This window comes from Sminthopsis crassicaudata, chromosome X, assembly GCF_048593235.1.
Source record: "Sminthopsis crassicaudata isolate SCR6 chromosome X, ASM4859323v1, whole genome shotgun sequence".
NCBI lineage: Eukaryota > Metazoa > Chordata > Mammalia > Dasyuromorphia > Dasyuridae > Sminthopsis > Sminthopsis crassicaudata.
This window is the reverse complement of record NC_133623.1, coordinates 4,290,303-4,304,011: the sequence shown is the minus strand read 5'-3', so window position 1 is coordinate 4,304,011 and position 13,709 is coordinate 4,290,303. Positions and strand designations below refer to the sequence as shown.

At 47.9% G+C, this 13,709-nt stretch overlaps 1 protein-coding gene across 4 annotated transcripts in view; it reads left to right on the top strand.

Moving 5' to 3' along the window:
• Positions 1 to 13,709, top strand: part of PHKA1 (phosphorylase kinase regulatory subunit alpha 1) — a 50,954-nt gene that overhangs the window by 27,389 nt on the left and 9,856 nt on the right. For 3 of the 4 annotated variants that reach the window (XM_074278632.1, XM_074278633.1, XM_074278635.1), the window contains 11 exons: positions 287 to 471; positions 1,789 to 1,965; positions 2,864 to 2,958; positions 3,612 to 3,751; positions 5,472 to 5,631; positions 6,394 to 6,473; positions 10,702 to 10,780; positions 10,939 to 11,068; positions 11,240 to 11,341; positions 12,302 to 12,417; positions 12,495 to 12,533. In XM_074278632.1, the coding sequence (XP_074134733.1) occupies positions 287 to 471; positions 1,789 to 1,965; positions 2,864 to 2,958; positions 3,612 to 3,751; positions 5,472 to 5,631; positions 6,394 to 6,473; positions 10,702 to 10,780; positions 10,939 to 11,068; positions 11,240 to 11,341; positions 12,302 to 12,417; positions 12,495 to 12,533 (1,303 nt within the window). The remainder of the gene's footprint in view (positions 1 to 286; positions 472 to 1,788; positions 1,966 to 2,863; positions 2,959 to 3,611; positions 3,752 to 5,471; positions 5,632 to 6,393; positions 6,474 to 10,701; positions 10,781 to 10,938; positions 11,069 to 11,239; positions 11,342 to 12,301; positions 12,418 to 12,494; positions 12,534 to 13,709) is intronic. The other variant, XM_074278634.1, reaches the window with a different exon arrangement.

The window sequence follows — 13,709 nt, the reverse complement described above, 5'->3', positions numbered from 1 at the left end:
ACAAAAGAAAGTTAACCGGTCCATCTGGGGACTGTCAGCATAGGGCCTGACACCCAGCAGGAGCTTAATATATGTTTCCTGATTATTGATCGCTGACATTTCCTTGGTCCTTGTTAGCTCAGTTTCAGAATCAGTGTAGGGATGCTGTGAAATGGCACTGCCTTCAACACAAAGGATCCCCAAGCAGAGGTCTCTAGTCTGAATCTGCAGATTTCCTCTGAAGAGCATGGAGTTCAGGAGGTACCACGCCCCATTTGTCCCCCTTCTCTCTGCTCCTTATTATCAGGGTCCAAGCTGGTAAACTGTCTGAGTTCCTGACGACATCCTGCTGTACACATCTGAGCTTCATGGATCCTGGCCAGGAGGGTAAGCTGTATGGTGGGGATTATGATGATGATGAAGAGGATGACTATGATGATGAAGAGCTCTACTCGGACAACTGGCTGGGTGGCTTTGACTCCCGCAAGCAAGGTAAGAGAGAGGGAAGCCAAAGGAGTATAGTCATAGGTGGTGACACCAAATGTTACTAGCCATCGTAATCTGCTGCTGCCGCAAGTGGTCTCTCTTCCCCTTCTTCACCCTGACTGAATACGCTTTGATCACTGCTCCTCTTTGGCTTCCCCTCTTCACAGTCTGCTTCTGGGTTAACATCCTGGGGCAGAAGCTCCAACCTAGGCAGTTGGACATGTCCCTCAGTCCACTGGTCACTTTCCATGAGGTCTAGGGGCAGAGAGGAAGTTTTACAGGAGGAAGAAGCAGTGGTGAAGCAGATCCATGTGATCCAGAATCAGGTGTGTGGGGGGAGACAGAAAAAGAAGTGACAAGAAACTCCAAAGTAGAGAAGAGGGAGGTAAAGGTACTCCTCCCAGAAGCCTTAATCTTTTCGTCATTGGAGAGAGCAGAGGCTCAGAATAGGGTCATGAGGCAGTGTCATCTCTCAGAAGAATCAAGCTAAAGGAGGCAGGGCCCTGAACTCACAAAGGAGATGAAGATGTCAACAGTGGCCATGAGGGAGAGATACATCACAAGCAATTGTGTCTTTCCCCCTTTCTGAGGCAAACCTTACCACCTGTGCCCTTGATCCTGTAACTGCCCCCCTACCCAAGGCCTTGTTCCAGTCTTCCTTTTCTCAAATGTCTTCTGTTCCCTCCCCCAGAATTCCCTTGTGCTCCCAGCCCCAACTTGCCTCCATATCACGCCCTTGATATCCTAGCTTTTAAATCTCAGCTTAAATGCCATCCCCATCATGACCCCATGGGCTATTGCTCTGACCAGAAAAGCACTTACACTCAAGGATGAGAACTGGATCCAGTCAGCTTTGCTGTGACCTGTGTGACTTGGTCTCTTGAGGCCTCCATTTTCTCCTTCACCAAATGAGAGCATCGATCAGCCTCATGGCCTCTGCCCTCTCCCTTCTCTAAATCTTGGTCCCTCTTGCATTTTCTGTGTGTGCTCTGAGGAGAAAGGGTCTCTCCCTATGCCACATTATAAGGACTACCCTGACTAGATTATAACAACCAAGAGCGGAAACTGTATGGGTTCCCTGAGCGTTGGGGGTCAGTGAGTGGTGACCGAATGAATAGACAAATAAATGATTCCTGAGTGGTTGAGACTCGAGCTGAGGTCCAAGGGTTGGGGTTTGCAGAGTGACTCCATGACCCTTTTCTTCCTGTGTGGGCAAGCCAGGCCGACAGTTTTCTGGGCTGGGCTGTGAAGGAACGAACTAACGTGGGTTCCTCTTCTCTAACACGGGTTCCTCTTCTCTCTCTTCTTCCACAAACCCCACAGTGGGTGGCAGTGATGAAGTTCTGTGCTACATAGACCACCTTTTGGAGCACACTGCGCCCAAGTCCACACTGGCCCCCGCTGCCCAACAAGGAGGGCTCAGTCGCTTCCGAACTGCGGTACAAACAACCCGTGACTATATGTCCTTAGTGACCAAGGCTAAGGAGCTGCATGTACAGAGTGAGTAACACTGTGACTCCCTGGAGGAGGAGAAAGGAGGGGAGAATGAGGGGACAGCAGGAGAAGAACGAGGGGAGGAAAGAAAAGGAGGGGAAGAAGGAGGAATGCAGAGGAAGAGGAGGAGAAAGGGGGAAGTAAGAGGAAGAGAAAGTAGAGGAGAGGGAGGAGGAAGATGAAAGCCTAGCAGAGAAGCCAGGGGACAGAGGAGGCCCCTGGGGGACAGGGAGGGACCTTTTTCTTTGCTCCCTTAGAAATAATTTTGTGAGAGGAGGAGAAATGGAACACAATATTGCCAAGAGCCACACAAGGAGGAGGGAAGTAGAACTTAGAGGGTGCACTCAGGGTGGCACTCTCTCCCCACAGCCTTGCCCAGCGCCCCTTCCTTCAGCAGGGCCTGGAATGGGGGGTGTCATCACTCTTCTGAGCCCCAAAAGAGCAGTGCTCTGTGACTGGAGGTGGGGGGGGCCAGGAATGTGCCCTCCACAAGCTGGATAAACATCACGCATGGCCTTGCCATATCTAAGCCACTGACTCCCTCCAACCGGAGGCACAATCTATTAGACATTGGCACCCTGAAGGTGTCCAGTGTTTGGATCCTGGGCCTTTATCTCTGGCCAGAGGGAGGAACCTCCACCTTCCTCACCCTAAGGTGTGGCTAGACTCAGAATTCCCGAGCCTCCTTCCAACTCGGAACCAGAGCTCCCAGGATCTTGGACATTCAGGAGTTCATGTTGACTCCTCCATTCCTTGGAGGGGATCGTCCCAAAAGGTGGTCTCTCTTGGCCGTACTCCACAGAACTGCCCAGTAAATGGGGAGGCGTGGGGTAGCCTTTTCTTAAGTGTGAAATGTTCAGTCTCCCAATGCCTCCAATCCTCCTCCCCCACTGACTTCTTCCAGATGCTCACATGTACCTTCCCACAAAGTTACTGCCAGCCTCCCGGACTTCATTCAGCTTCCTGGATGCCACGCCTTTGCCTCCCCAAGCTGAGCAGGTAACCTGGCAGAAAGCTCCCCAGCCATTGGCATCCCTCTAGGAAATGGGCACCGATCCAAGTGAGCGGCGTTCTGGGCAGAAAACCCTGTAACTTGACTCTAACACAGTGGTGTCGTTTTGGCACTGTTGGAGAACGAAGGACAACAGCGAAGCAACGGTTGCCTTCCGTTTGATTTTGCTCAGTTGTGTTCCAGATGAGAGGCCCGAGGCAGCAGCTGCTTCTGGCTTTGTGTTTTGCCCCAGATGCTAACGCTCCTCTCAGAGCTGCAACCTTCTGATGGGCATGGGGATGGGAGGGAGAAGACTGACTGAGTCTGGGGCCTCTGCCTGACTGACTGAAAACCATTTTGGGGACCCTTCCCCTCTTCCTCCTCCTTCCCCTTTCTCCTTCTCCTTCCCATTCTCTTCCTCTTCCTTTTCCTCTTGTCCTCCTTCCCCTTTCTCCTTCTCCTTCCCATTCTCTTCCTCTTCCTTTTCCCCTTGTCCTCCTTCCCCTTTCTCCTTCTCCTTCCCATTCTCTTCCTCTTCCTTTTCCCCTTGTCCTCCTCCTTCCCCTTTCTCCTTTCTTTCCCTTTTTCTGTCTCCTTTTCTTCCTCTCCTCTTCCTCCTCCTCCTTCCCTTCCCCATTCCTGCCCCACGGCACTGTTACAGGTTCCTTCTGTCCACGTGGAGATGCACCTTCCCCGGGATGAATCCGGGGAGATAGACTTCCAGGCCCTGGTGGGCCAGTTGCACGAGTGCCCAAGCTTACAGGACCAAGCTGACATCCTCTATGTGCTTTACACCATGAAGTACGTGGCCTTGACTCAGTTATTTTGAAGCTTGACAAGTTCCCATGGGGTGATGGGTAACTTTGTCCATGACACATTAAAACCTGGGAGTTTTTGCAGAGAAAGGCAAAAACCCGCTCCCTGCCCTCAAGGAGCTTTCAGTCTAGTGGAGGAAATAGAACATTGCCAGGTCATGGCAGAGACAGGAATGTAGTAATCCATGTGTGTGGCTGAGATTGGCCCTCTAATGGGAGAACTAGACTTAGGTTCGAGATGAACACTGAACCAGAGCACCTTTATGCACAAGGTGTAGTTGAAGGAAGACAGGGCTCTCAAAGGGAAGGCAAGGCCGGACTATGGCGGAAGGGCAGAGAGAAGGCCAGTTGGGCTGGATTATGGTACATGGAATAGAGTGGCCATTGAAGCTGGCAGAGGAGTTCGGAGTCACACAATCAAGGGCTACTGGGGTGTGAAGAAGTTAGCAGAGCCGACCTGGGGAGTAGCTGCTGGAAAATTTCCAGTGGAGGGCAGAAGTCTGGGGACAAAGCTTTTGGTTTTGGGGGACCCCAGAATATTGGTATTCTAAGCCAGTGATGCAGGTAGCCTAAAAGAATTTAGAGGCTTAGATAATCTCCAAGTTAAGGGTGGATTTTTATTGTAATTGTAATGCTAATTAAAGTGGGCTAGATTTCCAGAGAGGAAGGCAGTAAGAGTAGGGGGGAGGCAGGTACGTTTATAGGGATTTAGGCAATACAGAACAAAGAACAGAGCCAGGGGAATGACATCCCGGGACTGGGGTTCGCACCATCTGTGGGAAGTTGGGTCTCAGGGGCTGATGACAACCCCCTTCTTTCTTTCACGAAAATGAGAGGCGCTCATTGTTCGGGTCCAGGTGCGAGATGATGGCCCAGACTCTTGGGTGACAAACCCGCCATCCCCAGAGGCTAGCTTGGTGGAGTAAAAGTATCAGGCCCAGCTCCCTTTCTTTCACACATGTTCTCCAAGGTTGTACCCCATCATTCCTGAGAGCTACATTCCCAGGGGGACTTTATCGTTTCCCAAGGCCAAATGGCCTGGGGTTTCTTGAAAGATCTAGGGGGTCTCTACTACCACTGGGGTCTCCATCATTCTCAAGGCCAGGTAGCCTAGGGTTATTACTCCATCACTTCTAAAGACTGGACCACATCAATACAAGGACAAAAGATTCCTCCCAATTGCTGCTATACTTTCCCCTAGAGGGAAAAGTAGACATCTGGTTTCTCCCCTCAAAAGATTCTAAGTTCATTGAGAACAAGAACTGTTTGGTCCCAATGGCTTAGCCCAGTGCTTGGTATACAGTAAGTGCCTACTAATAAAAGCTTATTCAGTAATTGATGGATGTAGCTCCTCCATGAAGGGTTCCCTTCCCCAGTCAGCAGCCCAATACCCCTGGGCCTTCTTGTTCTAAGCAATTTGTGGCTAAATCCTTCCTGGGTCTCTGGGCCTGCCACCCCCCCATCCCAGTGCGGCCTGTGGCCTTTTCCTGATAATGGCACCCCCATGCATACCTCTCTCCTCTGCCCTTTGGGTCACCCACGGTTTAGATTGTCCAAAGATGATTTGCAGCCGTGCAAGATTAGGGAATCCTTTTGTTTTATATTTTAAAGACGCATTTGTTGTGGGACCGCTTGACATATTTGCAAGTGCTAGACAGTTTCCCATATTAACTATGTTTTCTCTCCTCCTGTTTTTCCAAAAATAGGGGTCCTGACTGGAACACTGCCATATCTGGCAGTGAGGAGGGTGGGACGGTCCAGGAGCTCCTCGCTGCCCTGTACGGCAGAGCCGGGAAAGCGCGCCATTGGGGCCTGATCCGCTATATCTCTGGCATTCTGAAGAAGAAAGTAGAAGCCCTGGATGAGGTAAACCCTAAACCTTGCCCCCCGCCTCCTTGCATTGCAAAGGATGTGGGAAAGAAACCACAGGGAAGGCTCTGGCGGCCTCACAGATTTTGAAAAGCCACATCTTAGACTTCATTTTACCCATGATGCCTGGCACAAAGCCAACCATGTCATCATTACTCCCAAATATATTCTGTTTTGGTTTTGGATGCATCTGTTGGAGAACAGGGCTTGTATCAGTGACTTCATTGGTATAGGGAAACGCCTATTTGCTGATGAACATTGGCAATTTACCTCTAATTATGATCTTGGAGCACTGCCTTGGGTCCCACAGCCAGTGTGTGAGAAGCAGAATTGGAACCCAGGGCTGCCCTATTCTGAGGTCTGATTTCCAGTTACTCACCCTACCCTGCTTCTCATTGAATGGAATTACTTAAACGTTTTTTGGACAGTGGCCTTGAATTTGGAACATTTTTTGACAATCACCAAGTGAATGATTTCTAAATCTTTTTTTGAAGACAGTTCTCCAAGAGGGAACCCTATCCATTTCACCCAAGGGGACTGTAGAAGTGAATTCATTTGGAGTTGGCAGGTCACATGCATAAGACTGACTTGGAGAACTGATGCGATTGGGGGAGGCCAGTAGATGTGTCAAGGGATGTGACGTCGATGAGAAGAACACAGGGGAATCCAGGCCAGCTCTCACTGAGCCCTTGCTCTGGCTCTCAGGGCAAGAGTAGGAGCTGGCCACGGACTTGCCTGGCATATTTGGCTGTCTTTTAGGCCTGCACAGATCTGCTATCTCACCAGAAGCACTTGACGGTGGGACTCCCTCCAGAGCCGCGAGAGAAGACCATCTCTGCGTGAGTCAGCTGCTTGGTTTGTGAGAACTGGTTGGTTTAATTGAGCCCCCTCTTCTGGCACACCCGGCTTGCCAGGCTTGGGGGGGAGAGGTGTGTGTGCGTGTGTGTGTGTGTGTGTGTGTGTGTGTGTGTGTGTGTGTGTGTGTGTGTGTGTGTGTGTAAGCTCACACATGGCCAGTGGGGTTGCAAGCACTGGAGTAAATAGCTACAATAGCACATGCTTTGAGTTCTAGGCTTGATTCTGCCAATGGCTAAATCCTTGACCTTAGTTGAATATCTTCCCTCAGTTTCCTTCCTTGCCCCTAGCCTATGAGTGGCCTTCATAAAAGTGGCATCTGGAACAAAGTGGGTCTTGTCAGATGTGACCCAGCTCAGCCAGGAGAGACAGCACAACTACCTCTTCCCTCCTAATGTCCCTTCAGATGGCACCATATTTCTTGACGGTCCTCAAGATTCTACCCAGATCATTGTCATTTGAATTATTATCTTGCTGTGTCTCTTCCCTGCCTCTACTTGTGGAGTTGATTTTTTTTAATCCCATGTGAAACACACATTAAGCCTAAGTACCCTTTTCTTAGATTTGGCCCATCATTGCAGCCCATTCACTCAGAGATTGTGATTTTAGGAGGCATTGTAGGTGCCCAGGCAGGTACCCATGCAGGTGCATGCTTTGACACTCATATACATGCATACTTTCTTTCCCCCTCCCTGCGGATGCACACCCATCCACATATGCACATGCTCCTTTGGCAGCAGCACCATCCAAGCTCTGCCCTCTTGCATGATTCATGTTACTATCTCTTGGGTTATAAGATACTACTTCGACTCTATGCTGTATCTTTGCTCATGCTCCTGTGTTCCAAGGTTAGATTCCCTCTGGTCCTTACCATTCAGGAAGGTTAGTGGCAGGAAATATAACAACTGAGGCCTTGAGCTGGCCTTGTAAGGAGCTCACAGTAACCTGGCTGAGCTGTGGAATATGGTACTGTGCAGTGACCTCCCAGGACCCATCCCACCACCTGTGGGCCCCACGTTCTGGGACACAGGCTTTTCATATACTCCCATACCACCACCAACATGAACTCATAATAATTGTGTTTCACTTTTGTCCCTTTTTTGTACATGAGAGCCAGACCATAGTTTACTCAGAGAAAGGCAGTGAATTCCGTAAGCATTTAGACAACGCTTATTTATGCACTACTCACTGTGCAAGGTGATAGGATACGAAGTAAGGGGGAACTACTCCCTGCTCTCAGGGAACTTACACTCAGTACATGAAACAGGGCATGTGCACCTAGGCCTAGTATGTGCAGATTAATTGGATGGAGGTGAGGAAAGCCATGATGCTAATAACTGAGAAAATGAGGCTACTAGGCTCCCATCCTCCTCTCTGTTACTGGGCTCATCCAATAGGCCTTCCCATTAGCCATCCATAGTACCATCACAACATATTATAAACATCAGGTTAGCAGATGATATTTTTTTTTTATGTTTAAAGCTTTTTATTTTCAAAACACATGCAGAGATAGTTTTCAGCATTCACTCTTGCAAAACCTGGTGTTCCAAAAATTTTTCTCCCTCCCAATCCTTCCCCTAGATGGTAAGTAATCCAATATAGAATAAACATATGCGATTTTTCTATATGTATTTCTACAATTGTCATAGTGCACAAGAAAAATCATACAGAAAAGGAAAAGTAAAAAAATGAGAAAAAAAAACAAGCAAACAAAAGCAACAAAGGTGAAAACACTATGTTGTGATCCACACTCAGTCCCCACCATCCTCTCTCTGGGTGCTGATGGCTCTCTCCATCAGCAGTCCAATAGAACTGGCCTGAAGGTGATTAAATATTAATGATAGCTTAAGGTGCATTGTGAAAAGCCTAGGCCTTCAGGGACTATATCACATGGCCCCTGAAGCAAGTCCCAAAAAAGCAGAAGCATCTTCACATTTTCAGGGTAAATTATTCTTGGTTGCAAGCCTATATGTTGCCTTTTGTATTTTTTATAATCCAAGATCTCCTTTTCTTTATGGAAGAAGCTACCAAATCTTGTGTAATCCTGGCTATGGTTCTTTGGTACTTGAATTCCTTTTTTCTGGATGTTTGCAGTATTTTTTTCTGTGAAATCTTTTCCTGAGATTTTTTCAGACTTTGGGGGATTCCTTTCAGGAGGTAACTAGTGGGTTCTTTTTATCTCTTCTGGTTCTAATAATCCAGGTACTTTTCATTAATTTTGTTTAGTATTTCTTGAAATACAGTGTCCATAAAAAAAAAACCCAACAACCCAACAACAAAAGAAATATATTGTCCAGGCTTTTTAAAGCATAATTTTCAAGGATTCCAGTGATTCTTAATTTATCTCTTCTTTTCTTTTTGTTCTTGCTTTTTTTGGTATCATATATGATCTGTTATCAAATACAAAAACATTTATTATTTTTAAAAAAACAGTTTAAGATGCCAAGAGTAAGAATTAAGAAACAGATAGTTGCTTAAAACTTGACAGTTCAAAGTTAAATGTTTTTAAAAAGCCAATACTAAAAAAAATTTAAAAAGAAATTAACCCATCTCTCATCTAGTTCTTCAGGGTTGAGTTTTTTCCTCCCCATCCTCCATCACTGATGATTCTCTAGAGTCTTATGGCTCCATGGTTTATCAGTTTTCTCATCTTATTTATAATTCTTAGAAGAGAGCCTTTCTGGGATAAATTTACAAAGAAGAAATTTCTCTGCAGGAGGAGCTGATCTTTGTCCCACTGTGCCATCATGTTCTTCCATAGTTTGGATATTTTAATTTTGTTTTGGGCAGCTATATGGTTCAGTGAATAGAGTGCTAAACTTGAAGACTCAATCTTTCTTCTCTTCCTAGCTGTGTGATCCTGAGCAAGTTCCTTAACCCTGTTTGCCTCAATTTCTTCATCTGTAAAATGAGCTAGAGAAGGAAAAGACAAACTATTCTAGTATCATCACAGGAAAACCCCAAATGGGATCACAAAGACTCAGACACAACTGAAAATGGCTGAAAACAACAAAAATGTATAGTGCCTGTATGTTATACATATGTATGGCGGATATATATCTAAACTATATAAAGGCCCATGGTCTGAAATTTAGTAGATGACTCCTAGGCAATCCCCTAAGGCAGTAAAGCTTTAGGGTCATACCTAGGGTCATACAACTAGCTAGTGTCAGAGGCCAGATTTGAATCCAGTTTTCCTAATGCTAAGACTAGAACTCTTATGGTGCATCATAATTAACAAGCAAAGCACAAGCCATGACCCGCTGTTCTACAGCCCTAAAGCAAGGTCTCTACAAGAGGCACTCGAACTCAGCATGGCTCAGATAGCCAATAGAAGTGTTAGTGAGTGGGAAGAAAAAAGAAGAGGAGTGTTGCTCTGAGGGGATCAGAGTCCGAAAGGGAAACACAGAAGTGGATACTGTTGTATGAGGGTGTTAAGTTGGCCTTAGGAAGGAAGGGACCTGGCACCTGGAGTGCTTCTGAGGTGGCGGGATAAAATATTTGAGGTTTAGAAATGGAGCTTCCTGGAGCAGGACATGAGGTGTATCAAAAATGGAAATGAGAAGGGAGAGACTTGGGCTTTAAAGCTCCCAGCTGGAAGGTGGTACGTGCTCTACTTGGGAGCCATTTTGTACAGTTCATGGAAGACCCACTGGTTTCTGTTGGGGGATGGAGCAAAACCAGAGAAAGCTGGGGTAACAGCTCCTGTCCACATACAGAGAGGAAGTGACTTATTCAAGAGTACTCAACAAGCCTTTGAAGCCAGGTCTCCCCCCCCTATTACACGGGCTCAGAGGGTCAGAGTTTTAGTATCAGAAGGGATTTTGGAAATTCTCTCCCCAGGGAGGAAACAACGCCCCACCTGGAGTTGAAGTGACTTGCTTAGGGTGTCACAGAGAATAAGTGGCAGAGGCAGATCTTTACATGACAACACGGTACCTTCCTTGAGGGAGCAGGGATTCTGAGAACAGAGGAGATAAAAGAACGGCGTTAGAAGGAAAGATATGATGGTAGAAGATCAGGCAGCCTGGAAAGTGAACTGGATAGTGGGCTGAAGGAGACTGTGTGTGGGCCTGGGCCCTGAGATAGGAGTGATGAGCAAGTGGAAGACAATCCCTTGGGTCGTGGTCTATTTTTGGCCGGGGGAGGTGGTGGGAGGATCCCAGTGAGACTAGAATATAGTTTGCAATGACAGAAAGTTTCATTCTTTAGTCCCCTACCCTATGAAGAGCTCACCAAGCTGATCGATGAAGCAAGTGAGAACGATGTAAACATCTCCATCCTCACCCAGGTGAGCAAAGTGGCTGGCACTGGTGACTAACACATTCAAAGGAGGGATGGCTTCATTGTTGGTTGCCAAGAGCCCTGAGTCAGAATTAGCGAGGAGTTGTGCCCCCCCTGCATCCCCTGATCTTCTCTCTCCTCTTGTCTAAACTGTTCTGTATCCAGGAAATCCTGGTATACCTGGCCATGTACATGCGAACTCAGCCCAGCCTTTTTGCGGAGATGTTCCGGCTCCGGATCGGTCTCATCATCCAGGTGATGGCGACAGAACTGGTGCAGTCGCTTAACTGCTCAGGTATCTCATTCAGTGGTACTCTTCCAAGGGAGATTGATGTGGGGCAAGGAATATGTCCATGCAGCCTCATGGATGACAATGGAAATGGATCCTGGAGAAAAGTGGGGAGGGAGGAGGGCCCATAAGCCCCGATGGCCTTCCCCCCCTCCATCCTTGTTTTCTCATGTGCAGCTCAAGAAGCCACAGAGAGCCTGATGAACCTCAGTCCTTCGGCCATGAAGAACCTATTGCACCACATTCTCAGTGGCAAAGAGTTTGGTGTGGAAAGAAGTGGTAAGCTTGAAGCTCTCCAGTCTGTGCTGGTTTCTACCAGAGTAAATTGTGGGAGGGGGGTTCTGGAAACCCATTTTGTGGCTGTCACAGTGGGAAGTTGGGATCATGTTTCTACAGCTCCGCCCCCGGAGGCCTGAGTGGAGGCCTGAATGGCTCTGGGCTCCCAGCTGCACCTACTCAGCCTCATGCATACGTATGAGCATTAAGCTTTTTGTTATTGGGTGGCCCTCCTTTCTAATATGGCTTGGGCTTTCACATCCCAAGTGTGCGGGAGCTCTCCTCGGTATCATCCCTCCAGAGCCACATGATGCTCTTGGGGCTCAGCTTGGGCACCGTTTGCTACATGGCCTTGCTGCTGGCCATCCGGTAAGGTGGGGCCAAGGACCTATCCTAGGGCAGCGGTCCAGTGAGTGGAGGACAATGCAGGTCACATCACGGGTATGATCAACAGAGCTTAGCAAGTGACTAGAGCAGATGTGGCCAAGAAGGAGGGCTAAAGAGGGTGTCATAGCAATTCCCCTGGAGGTCTGAGAGATGTCAGAAAAAAGCACTTGTCGCTTCAGGGTAGGTGGTTTGGTACCCGGCAGGTTTAAGCTACTCCTGGGTCATCCTCAGTGAGGAACTCAGAGGAGGTGCCCGGAACTGGTGGAGAAGTGAAAGAGGCCAGATTGGTTAACTGAAAGTACTGGCAGGAGTCAAGTGGCCTCTGGCTTTCAGAGCCCGGTGTTTTCACTCTCCCTCTCCCTCCGTGTATATATGTGTGTGTTTGTGTGTACTGTCTCTTCCCCTCTGTAGGTTATCTCTGTGTGTGTGTGTGTGTGTGTGTGTGTGTGTGTGTGTCTCCCTCCCTCCCCCTTTCTCTCCCTCTGACCCTCCCTCCATCTGTCATCTATCTCTCCCTCCCTTCCTCTCCCTCTCTGTCTCCTGCTGTCACTCTCATTCTCTCACTCTAACCCATAGTGCGTCCTACCGATTCCAATGTCAGCCCCGCTATTTCCATTCATGAAGTCGGCGCTGCAGGAGTGAGCCGAACCGAACGGGCCGGAATCATGCAGTTAAAAAATGACATAAAGCAGGTAAAACAGCGCTGGGAGGAAGCTCATTAGGGCCTCAGTTTCCCCTTGGAACTCAGTCAGATTCATTTATCTTCCAGGTGGAATTACGCCGGCATTCTATCTCAGTTGAGAATCAGGTAAAATAAGTTAGCTATTTAACAGCTTCTGCTGCCGCTCCCCCCTTCACGGCTAAATGTGCTCAAGACTAGATGGCTATTTGTGCTTGAGCCCCCTTTTCAAACAGTCAGCCAGGTAGCATGTATTAAGTACCTACTGTGTGCTCTGTGTGTGTGTGACCTATACATTCCAAAGGCAGCTAGGCCCTGCTCCTAAGGGGCTTCCCATTCTACTTGTCGGGGCGCAAGGTGCCCACAGATAAGCAAATCAAGCAGAACTCTCAGTTAGATACTAGTGCTTTTGGAGCAGCTGTGGAAAGGAACCCAGCCACCATCTTGCCCATCACCAGTCCCACTTCTAAATCTTGAAAAGTTGAGACCTGCTCAGTTGTCTTTGGGGAAGGTGTTGGCTGGCCCCGTAGGATGGAGCAGTAGAAAGAGCTCTAGATTTCCAGAGAGGCCCGTTCTGGATTCGTGTCTCTCTGGGTATAGTCTCTGAATTTGACCAGAGACAGGCTGGATTGTTTTTAAAGCCACAGCAGCTCAAGTTGCACAGAGGGCCTTTCCTTTTGCTCAACAGACACCAGTGGAATATTCTGCTCTCCTTAAGATCTAACTTAAGGAAAGACTTGGCTTCCATAATGGTGGATGGCCAGTAGGTAGAGATAATGACCCATTTACCCATTGGACCCAGAGCAATGGAGGGATGAGTTGTCTGGCGAGCACAAAGGAATGATTTGGAGAAGACTTTCCGGTTGGTCCCCTACGAAATTGGGAGCATTTCATGTTAATGCCAGATTTGTGTTCTCAATTGGGAAAGTACAAATCGACATATCCTTCTTCCCGAGAAATTTGAATACTACATTCAGTCCCGGATGACAAAGGATCAATGGCCGAATGCAATTTCAACATCCCTATAAAACGTCTTATTTCAGAAATGAGTAGCCATGTGATCGGTTATTAGTTCAGAAACAGAGCCCCCTAAAATCACCTAATCTCAGGCAGCCAGTCAACAAGTATTTAGCAAGAACTTGTGGGTCAGGACCCGTGTAATGCAGTGGGGGACATACAGAAAAGGAGAGGGAGGGAGGTCTTTGGGAGTGTGTACAGGGGAAGGGTGGGGAACCGGGTTCTTGAAGAGAGTGGGGTTTGAGTTGAGTATTGAAGGAAGCCAAAAGGCGCAGTTGAGGAAGGAAA